This window comes from Triturus cristatus, chromosome 3_1 (assembly GCF_964204655.1).
Source record: "Triturus cristatus chromosome 3_1, aTriCri1.1, whole genome shotgun sequence".
Lineage (NCBI taxonomy): Eukaryota > Metazoa > Chordata > Amphibia > Caudata > Salamandridae > Triturus > Triturus cristatus.
The window spans coordinates 221,802,715-221,828,720 of NC_140583.1; the positions used below are offsets into that span (position 1 = coordinate 221,802,715).

The 26,006-nt window shown below is 44.3% G+C and overlaps 1 protein-coding gene across 7 annotated transcripts in view; it reads left to right on the forward strand.

Moving 5' to 3' along the window:
- The window catches only part of ACSBG1 (acyl-CoA synthetase bubblegum family member 1), a 687,864-nt gene that overhangs the window by 652,703 nt on the left and 9,155 nt on the right, over nucleotides 1–26,006 (forward strand). For all 7 annotated transcript variants that reach the window (XM_085643721.1, XM_085643719.1, XM_085643718.1 and 4 more), the window contains exons 12-13: nucleotides 17,838–17,977; nucleotides 20,428–20,674. In XM_085643721.1, coding sequence (XP_085499847.1) covers nucleotides 17,838–17,977; nucleotides 20,428–20,674 — 387 coding nt within the window. The remainder of the gene's footprint in view (nucleotides 1–17,837; nucleotides 17,978–20,427; nucleotides 20,675–26,006) is intronic.

Below are 26,006 nucleotides of genomic sequence, written 5' to 3' on the forward strand. Positions count from 1 at the left end.
GATCGATTTGCCATTGAGCCCTGATTGACACTTGTTACGCATCGCTTAGCTGTTGTAAACCTCACTCTTACTCATGCAGCTGACTGCTGTCCTCGGGTCTTAAATTGAGATTTACTCATTGTAGCCATCATGGTTGAACTTTTAGTCTGCTTATTTCCTGTCCTATTACCCTTCTTATGCTGTTAGTAAATTCCTAGCGTACGTACCATTGATTCATATCAGCTTCTCAGGAGGGATTGAATGGACGTCATGTGACCGCTAAGACCACTATCGAAGGGTAGGTTGTAGCCGGATGAAACTCTGTAAACTATGGCTTCCTTCACGATCGAGCCCCAGGTAGATCAAAATGCTATATAATCTTACTCCATCATATTGCTGCTGAGTACATCACGATAGGAACTAATGCTAATGCATAGGCTATTTTAACTGTCTTCAGTTAATAGTAGTACAATCAATTGATTGATGTACACCTTAACTAATGATCCTCCCCCTTCCACCTGATCACTACAATGCTGCTTCCGTTGAAGGGCTTCGCTTATGTTCAGCTGTTAGCATCAGTAGCGGATCACCCCTTCTAAATGGCTTCCAGCCAAAAAACAAGGTGATGGGTGGAATACTTGAATTATTCTCAGCCCCTGGGAATCACTTGAGCCGCATCCTACCCAGCCATATGCAGTCTAGACACTGCACCTCATGGGAACCGTACAGGTTGAACTGCCAGGCCAGGTCCTCCCTCAACCGGAATACAAGCAACCCACGACTGGTTTCGCCTTAGGTCGGGCTTTTTCAGCCAGGTATAGCTTCGAACAATCGGTCAGAGTGCTACATTGAGGTATTTCAAGCGGTTAGACATCTTGCAAGCAGCCCCCCATCACCTTTTGTGCGTTTCATGTTCCAGCAAAAGCCAACGCTTTAAACCCTTTGTATTTCCAAATATCATACTTTTGGTCTGGCTGGTGTGAACGGTCATCATGTTATTGATTCAATAAGTTGCCAAGTTGTCTAAATGTTTGGGCAAGTTTCCTTGGGTATTAGAAAACAATGCTGAGTCATCCTCATAAATACATTACAGGGGCATGAGTATACCTGACAATTAGAGGAGGAATATTAACTTACTGTACCTGCATATCAGATAGTTAGATTAAAGAACAAGGAGGCACTTACCCACCTGTGTTCCATACCCTAGCATGACAATCCTTTAATTGGTCTAGAGCAGGGTAATGGGTGGCTAGTGTATTGTTCAGTGCGGTACTCTATTTGAAGTTGGCCGGAGTAGTTTTTCCATTGTTTCATTGTTTTGAGGCGCATGACAGTCCATTGCTAGCCTTCAGGTGGTTACGATTTGTGGGATGTTTGCCCATAGTGCGACTTTGATGGTGTTGTGTAGGTAGTTGTGATAATTTTAAGCTGAATTCTTAAGGGTGCTTTATATGTAAATGAAAGAGTATAGATGTTTCTATAAGGAGGCCGACTATGAGCTATGTTTCTTGGAACCATGTGTTCACAATGGTTTGTTCCAGGTCTTTTCTAATAGATACAGTTGGTGTGATGTAGGTGTTTGCCTCTGGATATCAGCCTAATTTAGATTGTCTTGTGGGAGAGAAGTGAAAGGACCAGCTGTGCAATCTCTACAGTCACAGATGCAAAATCTGCCATTTGGTTAGGCTCCAGACAGTCACAAACATTGACTAGGTAAGCATCCGCATACTGTTTGCCTTAATTCTGACTGTGGTCAGTTTAAGGCAAGGTAACCCAACACACCAGATCAACCCGATGAACATGGGTTCCCAAAACCCCTTCCCTCTAAGAGTGCCAAGTCTCACTCTTCTACTCTCACTGATCTCTGCTGTGGCATCGGTTCGCGTACAGGAGAGCAAGCTGGCCATGATTGTTTTGAAAACTTGCCCACATGGAGTGCAGAAGTTTGTGTCAAACTGGCAAAGATAGGAGTTGCCACAGGGTGTTTCTGTCACTTTGGAAGGCTTTTCCCAGGTTGCACCAGTCCTCCGTACAGACTCCAACCGTTTTTTTGTGTCAGCTATCCAAGATGAGATGGTATTGTTAATTTGCACTTGTATAGCACACAATTTGCCAGTAATATGGCATCACTACAACTTTTGGTAGTCTGGGGGTATGACTTTCGAAAACTCTCCGTTTCAGAGGAGAGTATGATGTGGTTTTGTCGAGGGGGAGTATGTCAGTTTTGAGTTATGAAGATTTTTTGATGGATGAGACAATAGAGCTGATCCAAATGCTTATGTATTTTCTCAGCTGGTAAGGGTGCTCATTGGTGACAGATCTGTACGTGGTGTGTGTAGCTGAAGGCAACAAGTGATGTTGGTTTCCACCTTATTAAACAGACAATGTCATATTCAGGCTTTGTTGTGGGTATGGGCAGAGTTATGACTTAATATGTGCTAATGTAAGGAGGTGTACTGGTGGGCAGTACTGTTGCAGGCATAGTCTGCATTCTGAAAATAAGGTGGCAGATACTGGATTCTGTGCATGCACCCAATTTAGAGGTATATTCCACAGCACAGAGGCCGTGCTTAAATATTCCTGAGTCTATGTCCCTATCATTTTTAGGTCTCGCCGACCCAGCGCATGCGCTGGTCTGGCGAGACTTTTTCTGAGGGTGTAAACAAATGCTACCATGGATGGCCTAGAGCTACAGTGCATGTGCGCGGGCGCGCGCCACGCTTGATCGCGATCACTTTCACTTTCGCGGCCGCTTTGATGTTCTCCGTAATCCAATGCTTTTTTTCTGTTTATTACTTCTATGTAGTAATGGTGGCACCCGTGCTTTAGCTTAAACATCTTAGGCTAAAGTCGGGTGCTGAGATTGCTTCAAAAGTAAAGAAATAGACAATTCTTTACTTTTGAAGCAATCTCGGCACCCGACTTTAGCTTAAAGCTAAAGCACGGGTGCCGCCATTACTACAGAGCAGTAATAAACAGAAACAAGCATTGGCATAGCCAATAGGTCTCGCTTTTGGGACCTTATAAGTATTTAGTTATGCAACTGTTGCATGGCTAAACACTTATAAGGTCCCAAAGGCGAGACCTATGGGCTATGCTAATGCTTGCTTTCAGTTCTTGCCGAGTAGTCATTCTTTCATTTCGTTTTTATCTTAGGTTATATGAGTTTTTCAAATATGGAAATAGGTGAGAGCCCAGACATCTGCATCGTAGTCAGTCAGGGTGCGAGCACACAGGAGCTGATGGCCCTCTGACCACATGTTGAGGCCTCCCACTCAGGGGTGGATCCACCGTTATAGCGGAGGAACGTCGCCCCACTGAAATGCCCCCAGACAGGGCCGGCTTTAGAGTGGTGCGACCGGTGGCATCGCACCGGGTGCTGGCTTCCTAGGGGCGCCTGTTTGCAACTTTATTATGCTTTTAAAGCACCTGCTGCCACATTCCTTTGCTCCTGCAATTATGGGGCCTCACAAAAATGTCAAGATAACTCCGTGATTAATGTTCTTCCTGGCCAGAGATCAGAGTTTTGTGTAGTTGAGGTTTTTGACTTATGTGAAGGTAGCACGGACGGTTCATATGCCTACTGCAAAGAACATGTACCAAGTAGTTTACAGAGTGCATTTAATGTAAATAGATCAGCAGGTTACCGCTTTTAAAAGAGCCATCTTTTTGTTACCTGCAATTTATAACGTAAAGTCCTAATATAGAATAGTGAGGTGTTAACTTTCATCATAGAACTACATACACTCTGCAAAGTATAGAACATTGATTAATGTTGCAAAAAGGGTTAATTTGGGTAGAAATGGATTCTTATTATTAAAGAAAACTCCCAACAATGCTGTTTCTTTTTCGACTCTGAGTTTGTGTTTTCCACACCAAGCACTCCTAAACTATACTGCCTACCCGTATGGATGACATGTGACTCCTACACTTTTAGGGCCTGATGTATCAATGCATTTTGCATTCGGCCTGTTTGAAATATCCAAAAAGCGTTTAGCAATGTATCAAGCTTTAAGAATTCACAATATGGGTAATCACAATTATTTGCAATTACCTAAATTGCGAATGCAGTTAGGGAATCGCAATTTACGATTCCCTAAATGCTAGTCTTGTAGCCATCGCAAATTGCGATATTGCTTTAAGGAATCGCAAATTATCAGCAACTTCAAGTTGGTGGTAAATTGTGATTTCCTAGAAAAATTCACTTTTTTGCATTTTTCAAAGTGCCATGTGGCGCACATACGTGCCCTTAAGGCATGTATGTGCGCCACATGTGCACACATGCACATTTCAGGGGTGCAACAGGGTGTCCTTTTGGAACCCTTGCACCCATGAAATTGCATGCGCAATTTACGAGTACCTATTGGGGACTCGCAAATTGCGCATGCAATTCCCATTAAATGAATGGGAAGCCATTCCTTATTTGCGACTCGCAATATACATTGCATTTTGCGAGTCCCTAATAGCGAATCGGTAAAATTCGCTATTAAGGTCTCGCAAAATGCAATGTTGATACATCTGGCCATTAGTCCTTTAGCTTATGTAACATTTCCTATACACTGATTTACACAAGTATGATTGATTGTCTGTGTAATGTGTGTGTGATGCAAAGTGCTCTGACATACTTTACTGTTATGAGTAGCGCTATATAACGAATTCATCAGAGAGAGAGTGGTTATGGAGACTTGGTCACTGTTAAAGGGTGCTAGTGAGAGAATCCGTGGTGGAGGTGGCCATTGGGGGCGCCAACTAACATTGTCGCACTGGGCGCCACCAGTGCTAAAGCCGGCCCTGGCCCCAGAGATGGAAAATAAAATGGTAATGAACTTTATTCATTACCATTTTATTTTTCGTCACCCCGTCCCGAACGGAGTGTTAGGCTGGGCAGGGCCTGCTGATTGGCAGCAGGGAGAAGGGTTGGCTGCTTTCGCACTTGTTTAAAGTGCAAATGTCTCTTTGGCACGCCTTCTTGCAATGATCAGCCACTCGTGTGCACTTTAAACCTCTCTAACCCAGTTATCTTAGGACAGCTGGGTTAGAGAAAGCAAAAGGCTCCAGTGCTCTTGTGAGCGCTGAGAGAGGCCGTTCCCACCAATCCTGGTGCTGCTCTGACGCTGGTTAACAGAACAAGGGCAGCACCAGGAATGGGTAAGAGAGTTAGCTGGGGCACTGGAGTCACAAGGGAATAATTACATTTTAATTTTATCTACTTAACATTGGCCCTTTTTATTCTGGTAGTTTTTAACAAGCGCTCAGTGCCGGACCGCAGGCATCTTTTGGGGAGGTGTAAGCCCACCAGATTTCTGATCTTGATAGGTCCCTTATTATTTATGGCTCTGTGTGTTAGGCAGAGTGCTTTGAAATTGACTCTCGCCTCAACCGGGAGCCAATGTAAATTTCCACAATACTTTCTCACTGAAGTCTGACCGCTTTGTTCCAGACGGCCTGTAACTTCTTGATGACAAATTTAGGTGCACCCAGAAAGAGTGAGTTGCCATAATCCAAAGTGACGTGACTAGAGCATGTATAACAGTTTTTTAGGTTGAGCCTAGAGTCAGCGCGCAAGGGCTGCTCTGGTGAAGATCTACTGTAGATCAGTACGTGAGGGAAGCCCCGCCCACTCCCCTGCCCACATTCTTCATTGTCTTGTGTCTTTGTCCTCCGTAAATGCTGCCTTCAGATTGGTTTATAGGCTTGTTAGTCCCTCCTTATGACTCCCATGTCGTCATTTGTATCCTCCCATGGCTACTGGCCCCTTTACTTCGAGTGTTACACCGTACGTGTTATTTAGACTGCGAGCACTATTTTCTTTAATGAGGTTCTCCTACTGCCTTCTCCACTCCCCCCTCCCTCCCGTTGTTCGTGCCTTCTCACCCCATCCCCCGCCCGCACTCCCGCTGCCCATGTCTTCTCCCCCCTCCCCCGCCTGCACTCCCGAAGTCCGTGCCTCCCGCCCTCCCTCCCGTTGTCCATGATGACTCCTGTTTGCAATGCAATAGGTCTCACGTAAATGGGAGTCCTATTGCATTGTAAATACTTGTTAGACTCCCTACCACCTTATTAGTGCCTCAACTGAGCCTGCATTGTCGGCAGCGTGCTGAGAGTCCTGAACCCCATCTGCCGCACTGACCACAGGGAGGAGGCACCGCCGCTGTGCATCAGGCGGCTCTTGTAGCTCCTTGAGCCAGGGCAGCTCAGTCACTGCACCCAGCTCAGCCTCTGCAGAGCTAGCACCGCCATTGTATTGCAGAACACCGGCCTTCCCCCGCGACTCTTCCTCCTGCCAGGGCCTTCTCCACTTCATCTTTCCGAACACGCATCAAGCAGCTTTACTTTAGTTGGAATTTACTTTGGGTCTTCCTCTTGCTCGCCATTGGATGTCTTTAGTGCCTGTTTCAGTTCCTCGCTCCTGATTCGGTGGCTTTCCTTTTATCCGTGTGTTTTACTATTCCACGGGAGCATTTACGTTTCAATCTTCATTTAAATTTTTGGAATGTGACTGACTTTGCTGATATTTCAAAGCAAAACCAATTGCTTTGTCGAAACTACTTTTGAAAAAACTTTTGGATAAACATTTTAAAAACAACTCCTTTTTAAGTGTTTGCAAAGGCCAGATGTGCTGACACTTTATATGAAAACATGTTTTACCGAGTAACAGGAATAACCGAAAATGTTACCAGTAGTACGTGATGTTTGTGTTTCTACAAGTACGCTTTTTTGAATAAACTATTCTTTATATAAAGGAGTGTCTTTTTGTGAACAAGGTAAGCATTTCAGCTACGAAATGAAAAGGCAACAATGCTCTTCACCACGTGCGGTATGGTTTACTTCTAAACTTCTCACCCATTTTAAAATTAAATGTCGACAATGAATTTGAACTCGGTGTCCCTTTAAATTTACAAATACTTTTTAAAGGTGAATTAAGGAAAAGATGCAAAACGAAAAAGTGTGGCAGAAGACTTTAGAAAATGTTACTACTTTATCTTGTAAAAAACGGTCCAAAGCAAGTAGAAAGGACATCTAGATGCAAAAAAGTATATTAATTACAAAAAATGCTTAGAAACAAAGACGTCTGATTGAAATATATGTTATTTCCATATGTACAAAAGGGACCATACATATGAAAATATATTTCTTTGTACTGATGAAAGCAGAAGGAAGGAAGGGAATATTTATTAACGTGATAGCCTCAGCAGCACAATGGCCAAAGCGGTAGTAATGCAGTGAAGTCAAGATGCAAACGTTTTTATCTCATTATAGAGAAGCATCGGGATTGAAAAGTTGTAAATGTAAAGAAGTACAGCACTGCCAAAGAGCAGGATTACAAGTTTTTGCTTCATTAAATATAGTCTAAGCACGCTTTCTTTTTTCTTTTTAGGTTGATAGGGGGATGATGGCAATTGATTACCTAATGGCACTTCGGTAATTGATGGGTTTTTTTCTAACAGCATGCTCTATGCTGTATGTTTGTTTCTCTGTGTACTACCGGCTAATTGTTATAAGTTGAATTCTGTTGATTCCACTTCTTCGTCATAGTGTGTTTTTCTTTACAGGGTTGTGTTGTAAGCCATGTGTTTAGCTTCTCTAGCTACATGCTCGAGTTATGATGTGGCTATTATACACGTGGTGGCCCACAAACCCATTGTACCACTAGCCTACAGTAGTGTGAAAGGAGTCACTTGAAAGTAGGTTTTAGGTGCCTATCCTATCTTCCTGCCAAGTCACCCGGCCGCAGATTCTCTCTGTTACACATTTTTCAGTGTTCCCCAATAAAAAAGCGGCTCCTGCTGCCTAGCTGCCTTTCCAAAGTCTTGTTGGCTCTTTATATCAGGATGGGGGGGGGGGGGGGGGGGGTGACTTAGCAAACGTATCCTGGTTGAAAGCAGGCAATTACGTATTTTATCACTACATTTAATATTCTTAACTTTGTTTGATAGAACTAAGAGATATCCTTTACCACGTAGATGTCATGCTGTTCAGGCCAAATTCAACCTGCTTGGCACCTATCTGCACCTATCTGGCAGAATACAGCGAAATAAATCAATAGTAAGTTCTTGGACAGTGTTGTTTTAAGGATTTTAGGGTCTTGGGCAAAACATAATTTAGGAGCCCCCTTGTTTGCAATCAATTTGTGTTACCTGCTTTTGTGCTAGTTTTAGCCCTCATGATGCAAAACAAATTATCAGAAAAGGGTTGCACTAAAAAATAATTGAAATATGTCCTTGTGAGCAGTTCAAAGCATATTTTAAAAATAAGTATGTTGTCCGTAACATGTCATATATGTGTTGAATGGCTAAACACTTATAAGGTCCAAAAGGCGAGACCGATTGCATTGCAAATGATTGTCTTAGCTGTAGGGGAATCAGCTTGAGGATCTTGCGGAGCATTCTTAGCCACCCGAAGCAAGTATCTGCCACTCACTTTACTTGCTTGGGTCTCCATGGTCAGCTCCTTATTCATCCAGAAGCCGAGATTTTTTATAGCAGTACTCGGGACTGGAGCGATCCCTAAGCAGCTTGGCCAACTGGATGGGCTGGGGACTCCTGAATTTCCGAGGGCCATCAGTTCAGTTTTGTCCCCGTTCAGTTTCAGACAGATCCCTGTCATCGATTTCACCATGTTTTCAAGACAAGGCGCCAACGGACCCGATTCACCATTGATCCTAGAATCAAGTGAAACCACCAACTGGGTGTCGTCAGTGTATGAAATCATAGAAATGCCATATTCCTGAGCTATGTCAGCCAATGGCCACATATAAATGTTAAAAAACGTGGGGCTTAACGACGAGCTACTAGATTTAACATCCTAGCCCGCTGAGCAGGACAGGCCTTTTATTCCACCACGCATTTCCCTAAGGGGCTGGAGCCCTTGGTGGTCGGTATAAAGGGTGGGATCAGAGCTCTCCTGGTGCCTTTGTCACTTCCCCCAGCAGAATTGCTACAGATACGGGAGGCTTCCAGAGAGAAAAAGAAAAAGAGAGAGAGGTAAGGCTGAGAGAAAGTAACCAGGCAGGGAGAAGAGAGCGAGGAGAGGAGAGAGAGAGAATGGATGGATGGAAAGAGAGCGATTGTTTGAGCAGATGATGAAAGCGGGCTGGTTTGATCATCTTTGCCAGGGCTGCTTTGGTTCCTCAGTCCAGCCCTGCTAGCCTTGAGCCATGAGATTGTAGCCCTGACTCTGAAATGAGTGTGCAGTTCCTCACAAATAAAATAAAAACACATTACCTTTACATCCCTCGGCCTTGTTCCAGTCCTCACTATTTAGGTTTTACCTTCCCATATCAGAACAGGCAACAAAAAATAGGAAATGCCAAGTAGCCCCACCCACCATATCCGGTAGCTATAAACTATAAAGACTAGCACGTCCTGAGCTCTGCCTGCTTTTTATTTCCTATAGTGATGATGGAACGGAAGGAGGGAATGCTGCAGTGCGAAGCAGGGCTAGCGCTTCATATATATGACACAAGGGGGAATATTTACAATGAAATGGTGCAGCGCGGTACCGCAAGTAATTTTGCTATGCCGAGCCTCCTCAATTAAAAAATGCAGGGATGTGCCGTTTTTACAGGAATACAGCTTACGCCTGTGCTCTCCCTGCGCCAGCACTAAAACGGCAGCCGTGCGTCAACGCAGGCACTCTTGCACGATGGTGCAAGGCTGCCTGCGCTGCAGGGATGGTTGTATTTGTGCAGGAAGGAACGCCTTCCTGCACAAAAACAATCATTATTGGCGTTTTGTTCCTTCTATGTGTGTTGCTGAATGCAGCACACATAGAAGGAGCAAAAAACGGGGAGAAACAAAAGTCTTTCTGCTCTTTCCGCCACTTTAACGCCTCCCTTTGAAAGACGTTCATTTTTGGTGCTGCCTCAGATTTACCAATCCTTGTAAATCTGGGGCAGTGTTTAAAAGCCATGGGTGTGGCTTGAGAACACCCACAGTAACACCAATGACATGCCCCTTTAATGCAGAATACTGCGTGAAAAATTTGCATGGCCTGTAAAAATGGGCCAGCACACAGCTCCACCGGAGTGTCAAAACAAGTGATGCTCCAGTGTCGCTAGGGGCTTACGAGTATGCTCCAAGGTCCCCGCCCCTGCTGGGCTTGTGGGAAAGGCTCGCTTCCAACGAGAGAGGAGGAAAGTTTTGAGGGATTCTTACCGCTCATTCCTGCTGTGTAATGGCTTTGTATACCCATAGGGGCATATGTATCAAAGAATGCATTTGCGATTCTCAAATAGTGATTTGAGAATCGCAAAACGATATGTAGATAAAAATGAGCAATTTTTTTGAGATTCCCTCGCATTCCTTAATTGCGACTCGCAAATTGCGAGTCGCAATTAAGGAATTGCTTCCCATTCATTCCTATGGGCCAAGAGGTCCATAGGAATTAATGGAAATTGCGCACGCAATTTGCAAGTACCCAATAGGTACTCGCAAAATGACCAAACAATTTCAAGGGTGCAAGGGTTCCAAAAGGACACCCTGTTGCACCCCTGAAATGTGCATGCGGGCATGTATATGTGCCACATGGCATTTTGAAAAAAGCAAAAATATAATCTGGAAATTCAAACCCTCAGCTTATCAGTTCTGGAAAGACACACATTCTTGCTTTGAAAACACAATTTTTCAATGTTTGTATACATATATTAATTCGGTAAAGCAAAATCTATTAATTTAGTAGGCTGGACTGGACCCAGGAGAGCTACTTTTAGGCATCTGAACAGCTACCAATAGCTCACAAGCTACTCATTGGAAAAGCCTGTGCTAGACATTGGTCAGCCTTCAATTCTTGGTGTTTGTCTCATGATCTCTCTGCCACTTCTTGCACTATTTCAGTCATTCTAGATTTTTGTATTGGAAGGGTTCTCTAAAATGTGTCTTTGTAAATGGTTAAATTGGTTTGGTGTTCTGGAAAGGCTTTTTCGAGGTGATATTCTCTCTCTTGATGGTTCAGAATCTCTTGTTTCTAGATTATTCAGGATTTTCCTATTTCTAGGCCTTTGTCTGAAAGGTTTGTTCCTCCATAGGATATTGCTTTGGTTCTTAAGAGTTTGCAATCTCACCCTTTTGAACCTCTGGCACGGTACACTTAAAATATCTTTCCTTCTAAGTGCCTTTTTGGGTTGCTATCACTTCTGTACGTCGACTTGGTGAACTTTCCACTCTTCTGTGTTGTCCACCTTTAGTAAAATTCTTGGATGACTCAGTAGTTCTGAAACTGGATCCTTCTTTCCTTCCTAAGGTGCATTTTAAGTTTCACTTATCTCAAGAGGTGGTTCTTCCTTCTTTCTTTACTTCACCTGTGTCTGAAGATGAAAGGTTGTTACATTGGTTAATGTTAAAAATGTGTTATCTGTTAATATTGACAAATTCAGTAAGCACAGAAAGGTTGTTTGTCACTTTCGGTTTACCTTGTCAATATAACAAAGCCTCAAAGATGACTCCAAGCCGCTAGATCAAAGAAACTATTGCTTTTGCATACTCTAGTCAGAACCTGCATTGTAAAACAGTTATTCAAGGCCGATCTACTAGGGGCATGCTGGCCTCTTGGGCAGAATTCCAAGGTGTTCTGCTTGAAGAAATTTGTAGAGCTGGGACTTGGGACTGTGACCACACATTCATAAGACATTATCGAATACAAAACATCCTTCAAGAGGGTAAACGTTTTGAAGCACGAGTTTCGAAGTCTGCAAAAAACTATTTATTGCTGTTTTGTGATGCAGTGTCCTTGTCTTTAAATCACAGGGGGTAGCATGGTGTTGGTCTATGCTTATAGTGTTTTTTAAAGCATGTGCTTTATAAAGTAATAAAGAAGCAAGTAGTGAATGTGATCAAAAGGCCTGTGGGCTCTGGTATACCTCAATAGTGATGACTGGGATGAAGACGAGGGATAGGCGCAATGGCCCGAATACTTACTAGTAATCTTCATTACTCGTAGTCCTACTCGTCCTCATCCAAGTCATTACGTATCCATCCACCCTCCCTGTTTTCAGGGCTTTGACTTGGCATGGCATTACAGGTAGTGCTCAGGGCAAGCTATTCTTTATAACTCCCAGCTATGGTGGTAGGTGGGGTTAGTTGGTGTTAGAATCCGGGTTCTCTGGTTGGCACAGGTAGGTACTTGTGACAAGCAGGGAACCTTTCCTCTAGTCAGGGTAAGGGGTTACACTACTAAAACAACCCCTGCTCACCCTCTAGGTAGCTTGGCGCGAGCAGACAAGGCTTATCTCAGAGCGTTATAGGTTAAGCATTTGTGAACACATACAGTAACCAAGTGACAACACTACAAATGGACACCACACAGGTATTTATAGTAAAAATAAGGATTCTTTATATAGAGTTACCACAAGACCATTAAACGACAATAATACACAATACTGTTACTTAGATGGTAGAAGGTTGCTTAGTTCTCTTAAGTTCTTAAATGCGACACTTTAAGTCAATGTACCTTAGATGCGACACGCAGGGCAACAAAAGTGTTGCAGAGATGTAGATGCGTTGAAGTTCTTGGTGCAAAAGAAATAAAGATGGGATCTTCCAGATGTGTTACGCTTCTCCGATGTTTGCGAGAAGACTCGACTCGATGCGTCAGCTACAGAGGCGTCACCTTTGGCGAGATGCGATGACAGCGGCCTTGGCAGCGGCACTTTTCTCTGACGTTGCGAGACGCTTCCGTTCGATGCGATGCTGCAGCGGCGACACCCCTTCTGCGAGATGCGACGACAGCGGCTCCGACGGCAGCACGCTTCTCCGTGGATGCGAGGCACTTTTCTGGATGCGGTGCAATGCGACAACTACGATGGCTGCGATGGCGACACGCTTCCTCCTCGATGCGAGACTCTTCTCTCGATGCGGTGCAATGCAACAGCTACGATGGCTGCGATGGCGACACGCTTCTTCGGCGTTGCGAGACACTTCCGGAATGATGCGAAACGCTTCCGCTCGATGCGATGCTGCAGCGGCGACACTCTCTGCGAGATGCGACGGCAACAGCTCCGACGGCGGCACGCTTCTCTTCCTTGCGTCCCGCTTCCAGCTCCTTGCGACACGCAGTCCCTCAGAAGGCCCAACAACAGCAGCAGGTACTTCCACAAGACTCTGGGGAGCTGGGGGTGAAGTACACTGGTCCTGGGACTTCGTTCAGGGGGCAAGCTCAGTTCAAGCCCTTGGAGATCTTTTCAAAGCACAAGTTGAAGCAAAGTCTTTAGTAGTCTTTCTCCTCTCCTTCAGCAGCAAGGCAACCACTGCAGACCAATCCCCCAAGTCAGGGACAGTACTCCTCCTACAGCTTTCCCAGTTCCTTCTCCTCTGACAAAGGTTCTTCTTGTTTCAGCAGAATCGAATTTCTTGGGAGCAGGGTCCCAATACTTATACCCCTAATTCCTTTGTTCCTCTGGGGTAGAGGGGCCTTTGCCCAGTCCAAACCAGTTCTTGAGCACTCTGTTGACATGACTCTGCCTTTCTATTCAGGGTGCAGGGCAGAGACATCAGCCGCTCCGCAGGAGGTGGAGCCAGCATTGTGGTAGCAGAGCACAACCCTATTCAGAGCCCAGGTGTACTCCTCCCACCCATCTGACTGCCAATCTTCCTATTCACCACCAGGCTACCTAGCCCTGCCCCTCTGGGTTTCCCCAGCCCTGTCACTCACACAACTAGACAGGCAGATACACATCCTAGCAGAGGCGGGCTGAAATGGTCAGGCAAGCAAATACCAACTTTCTAAAAGTGGTATTTGCAAACACAGAATATTAAAATAAACTTTGCTAAAAGATGTATTTTATTATTCTGAGTTCAGGCATACTAAACTCGAATTTCTACCATGTTCCCTGGGTCTGTTAGGATCATAGAATGTAACAATTCTAGCAGCCCATTCTGGCCTATGGAGAACGGTAGCCTTACAATAGTGAAAAAAACGAAAATGGCTGTAATTCACTATTAGGACATGCCACACACATCAGGGCTTGTCCTACCTTATGCTCACAATGCACCCTGCCCTTGGGCCTACCATAGGGGTGACTCATATGAAGTTAAGGGAAGGTTTAGGGACTGGCAAGTTGTGCACTTGCCCAGTCAGCATGACAGTACCAGACTGCACGCAGGTTCTGCAATGGCAGACCTTAGATACATTTTACCAGGCTGCTTCTGTGGGTGGCACAACCAGTGCTGCAAGCCCACCAGCAGCATTTGTATTTACAAGCCCTGGCACTCCTGGTGCACTTTACTGGGGTCTGACAGTAAACCAAATAAGCCAATCATGGAATCCAACCAACATATACATTTTAAATAGGGAGCACTTGCACTGTGGCACTGGTTGGCAGTGGCACAGTGCTCTGAGCAGCTAACACCAGCAAAACACATGAGGCACAGCGACAAAAAGTGGAAGGGAGACTCACGCCAAGGTGCCAGGTCTAACACGTGTCCCCTCCAGCTGAAAAGTGGGGAGAACTACCCTACCCCAGGGAGTTCCACATCTCTAAGGCGGAAAAATCTGGACAGACCGTCAACATTGGTGTGATCTGTCCCAGGGCGATGTTCGACCGTGAAATCCATACCCTGTAGGGAAAAGGACCACCTCAACAGCTTTGGATTTTCACCCCTCATATGCATCAATCATCTGAGGGGCCTGTGGTCTGTCTGAACCCGGAAGTGAGACCCAAACAGGTAGGGTCTTAGCTTCTTCAGCGCCCAGACCACAGCACATGCCTCATGGTCAATAGTACTCCATCAACTTGTGCTTTGAAAGATCTCCAAGGGCTTGAACTGAGCTTGCCCCCTGAACGAAGTCCCAGGACCAGTGGACTTCACCCCCAGCTCCCCAGAGTCTTGTGGAAGTGCCTGCTGCTGTTGTTGGGCCTTCTGAGGGACAGTTTGTCTATTTGTTCATGGGTGGGGCAACTGTCCCAAATTACAGGTCAGTATATTTTGAGGCACAGTACTACCCAATACCTCAGTGAGGGTTAAAACATTCTATCCAGTGATTGCAGAACTAGTCTACACCATATATAAAAAGTCAGCTGCGGGTGTCTGACACCCTCCGCAGTCCTCTGTGGAACCTGGATACAGCGTTGCTATCCTGGCGGGAGTCAGATATGTGTGGTGCAGGCAGTTACATTTTGTATAATTGAAGTATAACTTTTTGCTAACTTTCTTACTGTATTGCAGATCTTATCTCACTCTCTGTCAGCATGATGCAAGATCCCTCTCTAGAGTGCATTCACAAAGGACCCTAATGACCCCCAAGTCGGTATATAATGTCATTGATATCCTATAGGTGGGTAATGCCCTTCCTCTCTGTCCCAAGGGTAAATATGTGTGTAGAGTGTCACACGTAGGCGTCTTAATCTCACCATCCCCCCTCATAGACATGATTGCTGACCCAAGATCATTATATGTAAGAAAGTGGCCAGGGCCCAGCTCCCAGGTATCCGCTATTGTATCATACGTGTGTAAGGTGCCCTTAGAGGATAAGTCCCCCGCCGTCAATATCCTAGCCTCAGAGTGATTATGTTGACCTATTAAGAGTTCTTGAATGCTCAACTTGAAGGACTCGAAGGATTTTACAAACGGAGAGGTTGATACCTTAGTTTGGCAGCCAGTTTAAAAGGGAATACATTTTTCTCTGCTCCTCCAGAACCATCATCTCTGTCTTGACATCATACACAGGAAACTCATTTTTATCCAGTTGGAACATGTAGTTCAGGAATGCACTGATGTGGGCTAGATGGATGCCCTGTAATCCAGTTAGAGGTGGATTTGGGTTGACATTTGAAAGTGAATGGGCTTAGTTTCTGTACAGAAGGTAGATTAGAGGAGACCACTCTGTCATTCGACATCACAAATAGCTTTTAGACAACTGCATTGCTCCATTCCAAGCCTGTTATCTGAGGCTTAAGAGAAAGAATAGGATACATTTCAGGAGTGATCCAGAAATACCCAGCCTTCTCAGCAGTATGTGGTGCGTTATGGTCTTCTAGATTTCTAGGATTGTTTCTTGTCTTTTCCACTGTCAGCTCTTCTCTTATATTGGCGATTGTGGATTCATTTCCTCTCACACGCCTGAAACCAGACTGATGATCTCGAAAGAGATTTAGAACCACCTGCTCTTGGCACCGGCAATAAATCAACTCTTACTATTATAAATGTGTTTTCTGCTATCCTTGTTTCTTGTTTTTAAATATGTTTGCAGCTTTCACAGCTTGAGAACTAACGCAAGACCCTTCCGTTCCAGTGGGAATTTTTTCTCCTGTCAAATGTTAGATTTCGGGTATACAAGAAATTCAAAGCAATCTTATGCAGCTGTGGCCTAAACAGGTAAGAGCGGTGGGGCCAGATGGGGAGGGGGGATTTCGACAGACGAAGACAAGGGAAACTGAATTATTTACTTCATTGTTCCTCCCACCCGGCTCCACCGCTCTTACCTGCATGGGCCCCGGCTGATCGTATGGATGACAGGTACTCTCAGTGGGATATATCATTGAGTTTTGCACTATAACTTTCTCCTACACAAATATAGGGGCATATCAGCAAGGCGAGGCAATAGAATTATCGCTGCTTTTGTGGCCGTTTTCGGCCGAAAAGCGTTGATAATTATATCACCTAATTAGCAAGCTCACGCTAACGCGTGAAAACTTGCGTTAGCGTATGAATTCCTAACGTGCAGCTTTGCATCTCTAATGAGATGCAAAGTGGGCGTTCCTGACCTGACATGACAGGAGAAATGTCGCTTATGTCGCTAAGCGACATTTCTCCTATCATCAAGCCCCACGCTATGAAGCATAGCGGCAAGAAAAGTAGCGATAACCCCTGTTATCGCTACTTTCCTTACGCCTGCTTCATGACTGACTTAGCCATGATATCCTTTGGAAGGTGGATATCATGGCTAAGTTTGTGAGTCCCTATCATCAAGCTAACGCCACATTGCGTGGGATTATCGCTGGATTTCCAGCGATAATCTCACGTTAGGCAGTTAGCATGAGGATTTTTATCGCTTTTGAGATAAGCGTTGCTAATAGTACGCTATCTCAGCGATAAAAATCCACGCTAGCCGGCGATAATTATCCTAGCGCTAAGTGCGCTTAGCGATAATTATCGCCGGTTATTGCTGATATGCCCCATAGTAACTGCTCTCTTACTGGGAGCGCCTTTGTGGAAATCTATGCCCCACCCACAAAGGGAGAAGACCGACCAGCCAGTGCATTAATCACTTGGCAACCTTTTTGAAGGGAATATGTGCATCATAAAAAGTTGTACCCGTATGCCACTATGACGTCAGAGGTACAAGGTAGAAATGTCAAGGAAGTGCTTCTCAAATGTTTGGTCAAGGTCTGTGCAAACATGGGAAAATGTGTCTGAAACAGGAGTTTGCAGACATCCCAGTAGTCAAGGTGTTACATCGAATTGGTCCCCAAAGTACGTCAATGGAAATGGTTGGGTAATCCATCTACTCCTGTGTGTGGAAACCTATGAGTAACTGGATGCTGTCTCAGCTCAGTTAATGCATGTTATTGCTTTGCTATCCCTCTAATACCAGGTCTCCAGTTTCTTAATGTGTATCTCAAGTTATTAAGATTGAAAGGCATAGACAACAAAATGCATATTATAATAGAAGGACCTATGGTTTATAGAATTATACCTGGAATCATGCCCTGTAAGAATAGATCTCATGCCATGTCTGTGGATCCATAAAGAACTTACATACATTCAAACTGCAGCATATAAATACAGCAAGATAAAATAGAGAAACAGAAGAAAGCCAGAGCCTCAAGATGAGGAATGGGGAGATTGACGGGAGGGCTGTAGAGTGAATTTCCAACATGGATCTCTGTAGAAGTAATGTTTGTTGTTTTTCCATGCGTGCAGAGTTGATTATTACAGCTGGAGGTGAGAATGTACCGCCGGTGCCAATTGAAGATGCCGTGAAGAAGGAACTGCCAGTTATAGGCAACGCAATGTTGATTGGAGATAAAAAGAAGTTCCTATCAATGCTACTAACGCTGAAGGTAAAACATGGCTCCTAGATTATACAATGTCAGGAGATGGGAGATTCAGCCTAATGATTAAGGCTAATTTACAATATTTACTCGATAACACTGACATATATTGGATGGTCTTGTGGGAAACTGTGAGGTTTAACTTAGAACAGAGGCAGGGAGAGGACCATTTTGTGGGCCACTGTTGGTCACAATAGGTACCTAAAGATAGCAGTTGAGTGGGAGCAAGGTTGTCGGAGATGTTGTCAATCCACCACCTATAAAGATCAGATGGCTTGAGTTCTCTGCATTAGGAAATCCGTGTCATGAATTATTCTCGATAATGTCAGCTTTTAACAAGCTAGTCTGTCTACAGTTCTCCATCCATACCAGGCAAACTGTGATATAGAGCTTCAGGGGTGAGGACTGTCAAAGGACAGCAATGGAGGAAACAGGAATTCAGGAATTAATGATTTTTGTGACCGAAACCTTCGAGGATAGAAAGGCAAGGGTACCAGAGACACAGGCATTAAGGATCTTGCACAACAGTGTGCCATTGGTTCACAAAACCTCAAAACGATAGAGACTTTTGAAGAACGGACATAACTCTACAAAGAAATGGGGGACAAAGAATCCAATGTGGCATGATCAGGCACAATGCAGTGCAGATGAGAAACAGAAGACCACAAGCATTAGAAATACTCTCACTCATAACCACCAAGGTCGTTTGCAAGAGCACACGATCCATTGCCCCTACACAACAATGCTGTAGAGGTAATGCACCGTTACTACGCGGGCATTACTACAATGTGCTTTTCCTCCGCATTTTTTAGTGAGAGTTTACCACTTTTAGTACGCATTACTTTACTACGAGCTGTGGGAGTTACGATGAGACGAGACATGCAAAGAGAACAGAGAGGTAAGAGGGAGTCTGTATTTTTTAAGGGTTGGTGTTTGAGTAGTAGTTTTTTTAGTTTTAGGGTAGTGCAGGGGGTAGTGTTTTAGGGTTTAGGGTTGTGTTGTAGTGTTTGTGTAGTGTAGGGTAGTGTTTTAGGGTTTAGGGTAGTGTCGGGGGTCATGTAGGTTAGTGTTTAAGTGTAGGGGACGGACTGGGGGTAGGGTTGTGCAGGGGGTAGTGTTTTAGGGTTTAGGGTAGTGTTGTAGTGTTTGTGTAGTGTAGGGTAGTGTTTAGGGTAGTGACAGGGGGTCGTGTAGGGTAGTGTTAGTATAGGGGACGGAGTGGAAGTAGGGGTAGGGAAGTGCTGGGGGTAGTGTTTTAGGGTTTAGGGTAGTGGTATATTTGCGTAGTAGTGGTATGCAAAGTAATTAACAGCGCATTAAAAGCAGATTCTTATATTTTAAATGCTTTTGGGTAGTAATGGTTTGCGCATTAAAAATATGCGGAGTAATGGTAGTTGCGATGTAAAAACATCGCACTAAAAGCATGCATAGTAATAGCATGCTAAGTAGCGTCATATATTCTGCTGTAGATACCTTAGATGCCTTAGACCTCAATACCTAAAACCTCTACTGCAATCCACCATGCAAAGGCTCTACATTCACAGACCCCTAATGAAACTGGGGGTGGGGGTATGCAAACCTATTCCCTCAATTACACAAGTCTGCTCTGCTCCCTGACACCTTCCGATCCCACGCTGCCATCTACCACCTGCTTAAGCACATGGTAAATGGAAGCTCCAATGGGCGTGCATTTGTACCCAGAACAGGACCTAGTAGTTCCCCATTTTGGACCCGTCTCACATCACATCACATCACAGACGATTATTAAACCCATTGTTAAAAAGTATGCATTTTTTTTTCTATTTGTTTACTTTTGAAGCAAACGCTGCACCCACGCTTTAGCTTAAGATGTTTAAAGCTAAAGCATGGTTGCCACCATTATAACAAAAGTAAATAAATAGAAATAAAGCATGCAGCCCCCATTTTTTTCTATTAGTTTACTTTTGTTACAATTGCAGCACCCGTGCTTTTGCTTTCAACATCTTAAGCTAAAGCGCGGGTGCCGCTATTGCTTAAAAAGCAGAGAATAAAAAATTATCTTCCTTTACTTTTGTAGCAATCGCGGCTTCCGTGCTTTAGCTTTCAGCATCCTAAGCTAAAGCGGGGGTACCGCGATTGCTTAAGGTCTTGCATTTGCGAGAGTTTGAGCTAATGGTATTGCAAATGACAATGCCTTTTATTTATGTGTTTACAAAACCTGCAAGCAGTGCTTACGCACCACTTGCAGGTTTTGTAAACACATGAATAAAAGGCATTATCATTTACAATGCCAATACCGCAAACGCGAGACCTATTGCATTCCAAATGCTTGTTTTATAAGTCTTCTGGAGTATTTTTGTCTATGTCGTACTTGCGATAGTTCCTCAGTTCTATTAAACACTGATCGGAATGGTTGGAATGCTTAATTCACTTCTGCAAGACATCATCTGGAGAATTCTGAAAGATTTTTTCCATTACAGAGCTCAGTTGACCTTGAAACGTCTGAGCCCACCGATAACCTGACTCAAGAAGCAGTGAAGTTCTGCCTGGAGGTGGGCAGCAAAGCGACCAAAGTGTCGGAGATTGTGGATAGCCGGGACGAGGCTGTGTACCAGGCCATCCAAGATGGAATCAATCGAGTCAATGCGAAGGCAACCTCCCATGCCCAGAGAATCCAGAAGTGGACAGTTTTGGCAAAGGACTTTTCTATAACCGGTGGAGAACTCGGTAAGTGCTCTATTAAGATGCAATTTTATTTAAATGGGCATATAGTGTTGATCCTATTACAATGATGTAAATAAGTGTACATCTTTGATTCCATGTACATTTTGGCTAAGTACTGGAAAGGGCTTCAACTTTTAAAATTAATATTGGAGTTGAAAGTTAAAACAATGATATATGTTTTAAAAACTGCTTTATCCAGGCTTTTGCATCAGTTATGCCAAACATTTAATATTAATATTTTTATTTCTGTTTTTTCAATCTATTTTCGTTTTTAATATGTCCCTTGTCCCTTGCCCTTTCCTGTCTCCTACTACAACCTCTACACCACAAAATAGGTTGAGTAACTTTTTCCTAGAACTTCTAAGAAGTTTGTATTTAGAATTTCAGAAAAAAGAACAAAAGTTCCACTTCAGATTTTTCCATGTCAAAACTGAAACGTTCCCCATAGTTTACCAATTTACAAGTCAGGAACAATAATATAACATCTCTAGATGGACCTGTTTTTAATTTATTAGTGCGTACTTATTTCTAACCAGGTGGTACTTGGCACTACATTACATATTTATAGCTGCCTGTAGAAAATATAAGCTGTCATATTTTGTCCACAATGCCAAAACTGAAATGCGATTTCTACTTCAATAACACAGCACTAACTCATGCACAGATAAATAGAGCAACATTTTACACCACTTACATATACGTAATATTATATCAAAATAGCACACTGGTACCAGTTAGTATGGAAGCTGGAGATCCCTTGCCTATGCAAGTTCTATGATTTGAAACTCAAAATAATACACAAAAATAAGTATACTGCTCCAATATTGAAATATTTTGTTTAACCCCTTCCCTGCTCATGACGGAACCGTTCCGTCATGAGCCACGGTTGGCGTGTGCTCATGACGGAACGGTTCCGTCATGGCACTCCCGTTGGCGGCCGCTCCGCCTGCGCGGCGCTGTTTCCCGCCTGTGCGGGGGGACAACGCAAATGGGCGGAGTCATGACGGAACCGTTCCGACATGAGCACAGCTCAACTGTGGCTCATGACGGAGCGGCTCCGTCATGAGCACAGGCCCACCGCGCTGCCCCCCTGCCCCCCCCAGCGCTGCAGCGGAATGTCCGCAGCAGCGAAGGGGTTAATGCACAAATCAAATATCGAACAAATGTTTACATTTTCTGTTTTCCTTCTGTATTTGTATATACTTAATGAATTTTATTTTATTTATTGCAATATTATATATATATATATGTATGTATGTATATATATATATATATATTTCTATTTATTCACTGAAAAAAATAGGTTTCAGGGACGTTCAGGGACGTTATAGTTAGTTGGACATTTCACTCGTACAAAACCATAGAAATTCCGCTGTTATAGTTAGTTCAACTAACTATAACTCGTGCCCCCGCAATGCACTGCTGATGACGTCACATATTACATCATTCATGACAGGGTCAGTGACATCACTGATGACATCAGTGATGACATCTCAAATGACATCACTGATGACCACTGATGACATCATCCAGTGACTGTGTGTTTGTTTAAAGTTTAAATATGTTTTATATATATGCCAAGGTGTATTGAAGAATGAGTGGGTGTATAAGTGTCTGGATGGAGGATTTAGTAGGTGTGTGACTGACTGTTTAAGTGAGTGATTAAATGTGTCTTACTGAATGCATGGGTTGGTGACTAAACTGTGTGAATGTCTGTATTAGTCTGTCTGTTGTTGTATAAGCTGCTGCATCGGTTGGTCAGTAGCTACATGAGTGTCTATATGGGTTATCGATTGGTTGCCTGAGTATTTGTATGGGTGCCTGAGTGTGTGTGTAGGTGGGTGGGAGGTGTGTGAGTCTGTGCATAGATGTTTGAGGAGTTGATTCACTGAGTGTATGGGTGAAAGAGTGAATGTGGAAACAGCTGTATGGGTGGGTGAGTGTGTGTATGGGTGTGTTGGTGAGTGAATGGATGTCTCAGTGGTACATGTTCAAGTTACTATATATGTAAAAGCCAGTGTATGTGAGAGTTGGAGTATTTAAATGACTATACGTGAGAGTCAGTGATTGTGAGAGGGGTTGTATGGATGAGCATGTACTTGTATCAGTGATTGTATAAGAGAGTAAGTATGCGTTTGTTTCTGTATGAATAAGTGATGTGGTGTGTGTATAACTGTATAGGTGAGTAAATGGAATTGTGATGGATTCTTTGCATGAGTGACTAGGTGTGTGAGTAACTCTGGATGAGTGGTGGTGTGTGAGTGTCTGTATATGTGTATGAGTGCATATGATAGTGTTGTATTGATGAGTTACTGCATGTATCAGTGGTTGTATGGGTGAATGAGTGGACGTGTGTGTAGACCTAGGAATCTGTGAGTGCGTATGTAGTAACTGATATTGGAGTGTCGATGGTTTTGAAAATGGTAGTCTGTATTTACAGTGGGTGTATCAAAGGTTATATTAGAGTGAGGAGGTGCATCAGATTTTCATTAGGATGATGTCATCAGTGATGTCATTTGAGATGTCATCAGTGATGTCACTGACCATGTCATGAATGATGTAATATGTGAGTCATCAGCAGTGCATTGCGGGCGCCCGAGTTATAGTTAGCAGAACTAACTATAACGGCGGAATTTCTATGGTTTTGTACAAGTGAAATGTCCAACTAACTATAACGTCCCTGAAACCTATGCTTTTTCCGTGAATTTCTAAGGTTTTTAAATGCTAATTTCTAACTATAACGTTCCTGAAACCTATGGTTTTTTCAGTGAATATATATATATTTATTATACTATGTATACATGTGAAAATGTCTCGGTCCGCCTGTTTGCCTCGGTGGCACAGAAAAAATGGGGGAACTGACGAGGTCCTCTTATGGCTCCGATGACATCATATGGTGTCACGAGCGGAGCCGTGCTATTATGACGTCCTCGTCGACGTGGGAGAGCTAGGAAATAATTTCCGTGGAATGCTGGTGCAGGGGATATTCACCTAAGTGTTCAGGCTAGTCCTTTGGGAGCAACTGTTTATGTTGCCACTCCAGAAACCGAAACCAGTGATCCGAGGGCAGAGGCCCTGCAGTTGGCACACGAGGTGGGGTGCCCAGTCGTGTGCACCGGCGGGGCAGCGAAGTGACAAGCACCACAACCCACAAAATAGGTAACGAGTGCACTTAATAACACAGGATCTTCTCTTTGTATCTAGCAGGAACAACAAAGTTAAAATGCCCTTGTACCAAAATGTAGAATTAGTGCTACAACGGACTTCAAGAGGACCTGCGATGCCGCTTCTGCCTCCCGTATCCTGGAGGCGGCACATGGGTCACGCGGTACGTTCATACTGTGGTGGGACGCACACTCGTTGACCTCTCATGGCACTGCTCTACACTTCACGGAGGACGCTTTCCATCAGCTATGTTTTCTGATGACGTGTTGCGCCGGCCCGTCCAACAAAACAGAAGTCCTTTAGAGCCAAAAAGACTCTTCCACTTTCTCACTGGAAGTGAAACCTGGCCATGCGGACACTTTCACAATACAACAGCTGGGAATGCACTTTTCAGTAAAAAAAACACATTCCTTCCTCCTAATTAATCAAATAAACGTCTCACTGAAGAACAGGGGCCAGCTTCGATCGGTAAACAGCCGTTACAAGTACTTTTTTACGAAGTCAGTACTACACATTTTTTTTAGAACGCATGGTCACTTACCATGCATGCCTTTACAACACCTTTTGTTGTAAAAGTATGTATGGTAAATGACCATGTGTTCTAAAAAACATGTAGATGATCCACGTTGTTGTAAGGAAACAGAGGCTGCTCCGTTTCCTCACAACAACGTGCACCGCCCCTCTGAGACGACGTGAAGCAGGAACCACGAAGAGAGGAACCACGAGGGGTGAGAGGTAAGGGGGATTGGGCATGGGTGAGTTTTTTTTTTCTAGGGTTTAGGGTAGTGCAGTGATGTTTGGGTGGTGTAGGGGGTCATGCTGGGGGTAGTGCTTTAGAGTTTAGGGTAGTGCAGTGGTGTTTGTGTAGTGTGGGGGTAGGGTTTTAGGGTTTAGGGTAGTGCAGTGGAGTTTGTGTACTGTAGGGAGTCGTGCTGGGTTCTAGTGTTTTAGGGTTTAGGGTAGTGCAGTTATGTTTGGGTAGTGTAGGGGGTCGTGCTGAGGTAGTTTTTTTTCTGGGTTTAAGGTAGTGCAGTAGTGTGGGGGGTCATGCTGGGGGTGGTGTTTTAGGGTTTAGGGTAGTGCAGTGGTGTATGGGTAGTGTAGGGGGTCATGCTGGGTTCTGGTGTTTTAGGGTTTAGGGTAGTGCAGTGGTGTTTGTGTAGTGTAGGGGGTCATGTTTTAGGGTTTAGGGTCATGCAGTGGTGTTTGGGTAGTGAAGGGGGTCGTGCTGGGGGTAGTGTTTTAGGGTTTAGGGTAGTGCAGTTGTGTTTAGGTAGTGAAGGGGGTCGTGCTGGGGGTAGTGTTTTAGGGTTTAGGGTAGTGCAGTGGTGTTTGTGTAGTGTAGGGGGTCATGCTGGTGGTAGATTTAGTGTTTAGGATAGTGCAGTGGTGTTTGTGTAGTGTAGGGGGTCGTGCTGGGGTAGTGTTTTAGGGTTTAAGGCAGTGCAGTGGTGTTTGTGCAGTGAATGGGTCGTGCTGGGGCTAGTGTTTTAGGGTTTAGGGTAGTGCAGTGGTGTTTGTGTAGTGTAGGGGGTTGTGCTGGGGGTAGATTTAGGGTTTAGGGTAGTGCAGTGGTGTTTGGGTAGTGTAGGGAGTCGTGCTGGTGGTAGTGTTTTAGGGTATAGGGTAGTGCAGTTATGTTTGGGTAGTGTAGGGGGTCGTGCTGAGGTAGTGTTTTAGGGTTTAAGGTAGTGCAGTAGTGTAGGGGGTCATGCTGGGGGTGGTGTTTTAGGGTTTAGGGTAGTGCAGTGGTGTATGGGTAGTGTAGGGGGTCGTGCTGGGGTAGTGTTTTAGGGTTTACGGTAGTCCAGTGGTGTTTGAGTAGTGTAGGGGGTCATGCTGGTGGTAGTGTTTTAGGGTTTAGGGTAGTGCAGTGGTGTTTGTGTAGTGTAGGGGGTCGTGCTGGGGGTAGTGTTTTATGGTTTAGGGTAGTGCAGTGGTGTTTGGGTAGTGTAGGGGGTCGTGCTGGGGGTAGATGTAGGGTTTAGGGTAGTGCAGTGGTGTTTGGGTAGTGTAGGGAGTCGTGCTGGGGAAGTGTTTTAGGGTTTAGGGTAGTGCAGTGGTGTTTGTGTAGTGTAGGGGGTTGTGCTGGGGGTAGTGTTTTAGGGTTTATGGTAATGCAGTGGTGTTTGTGTAGTGTAGGGGGTCGTGTGTTACGGTTTAGGGTCGT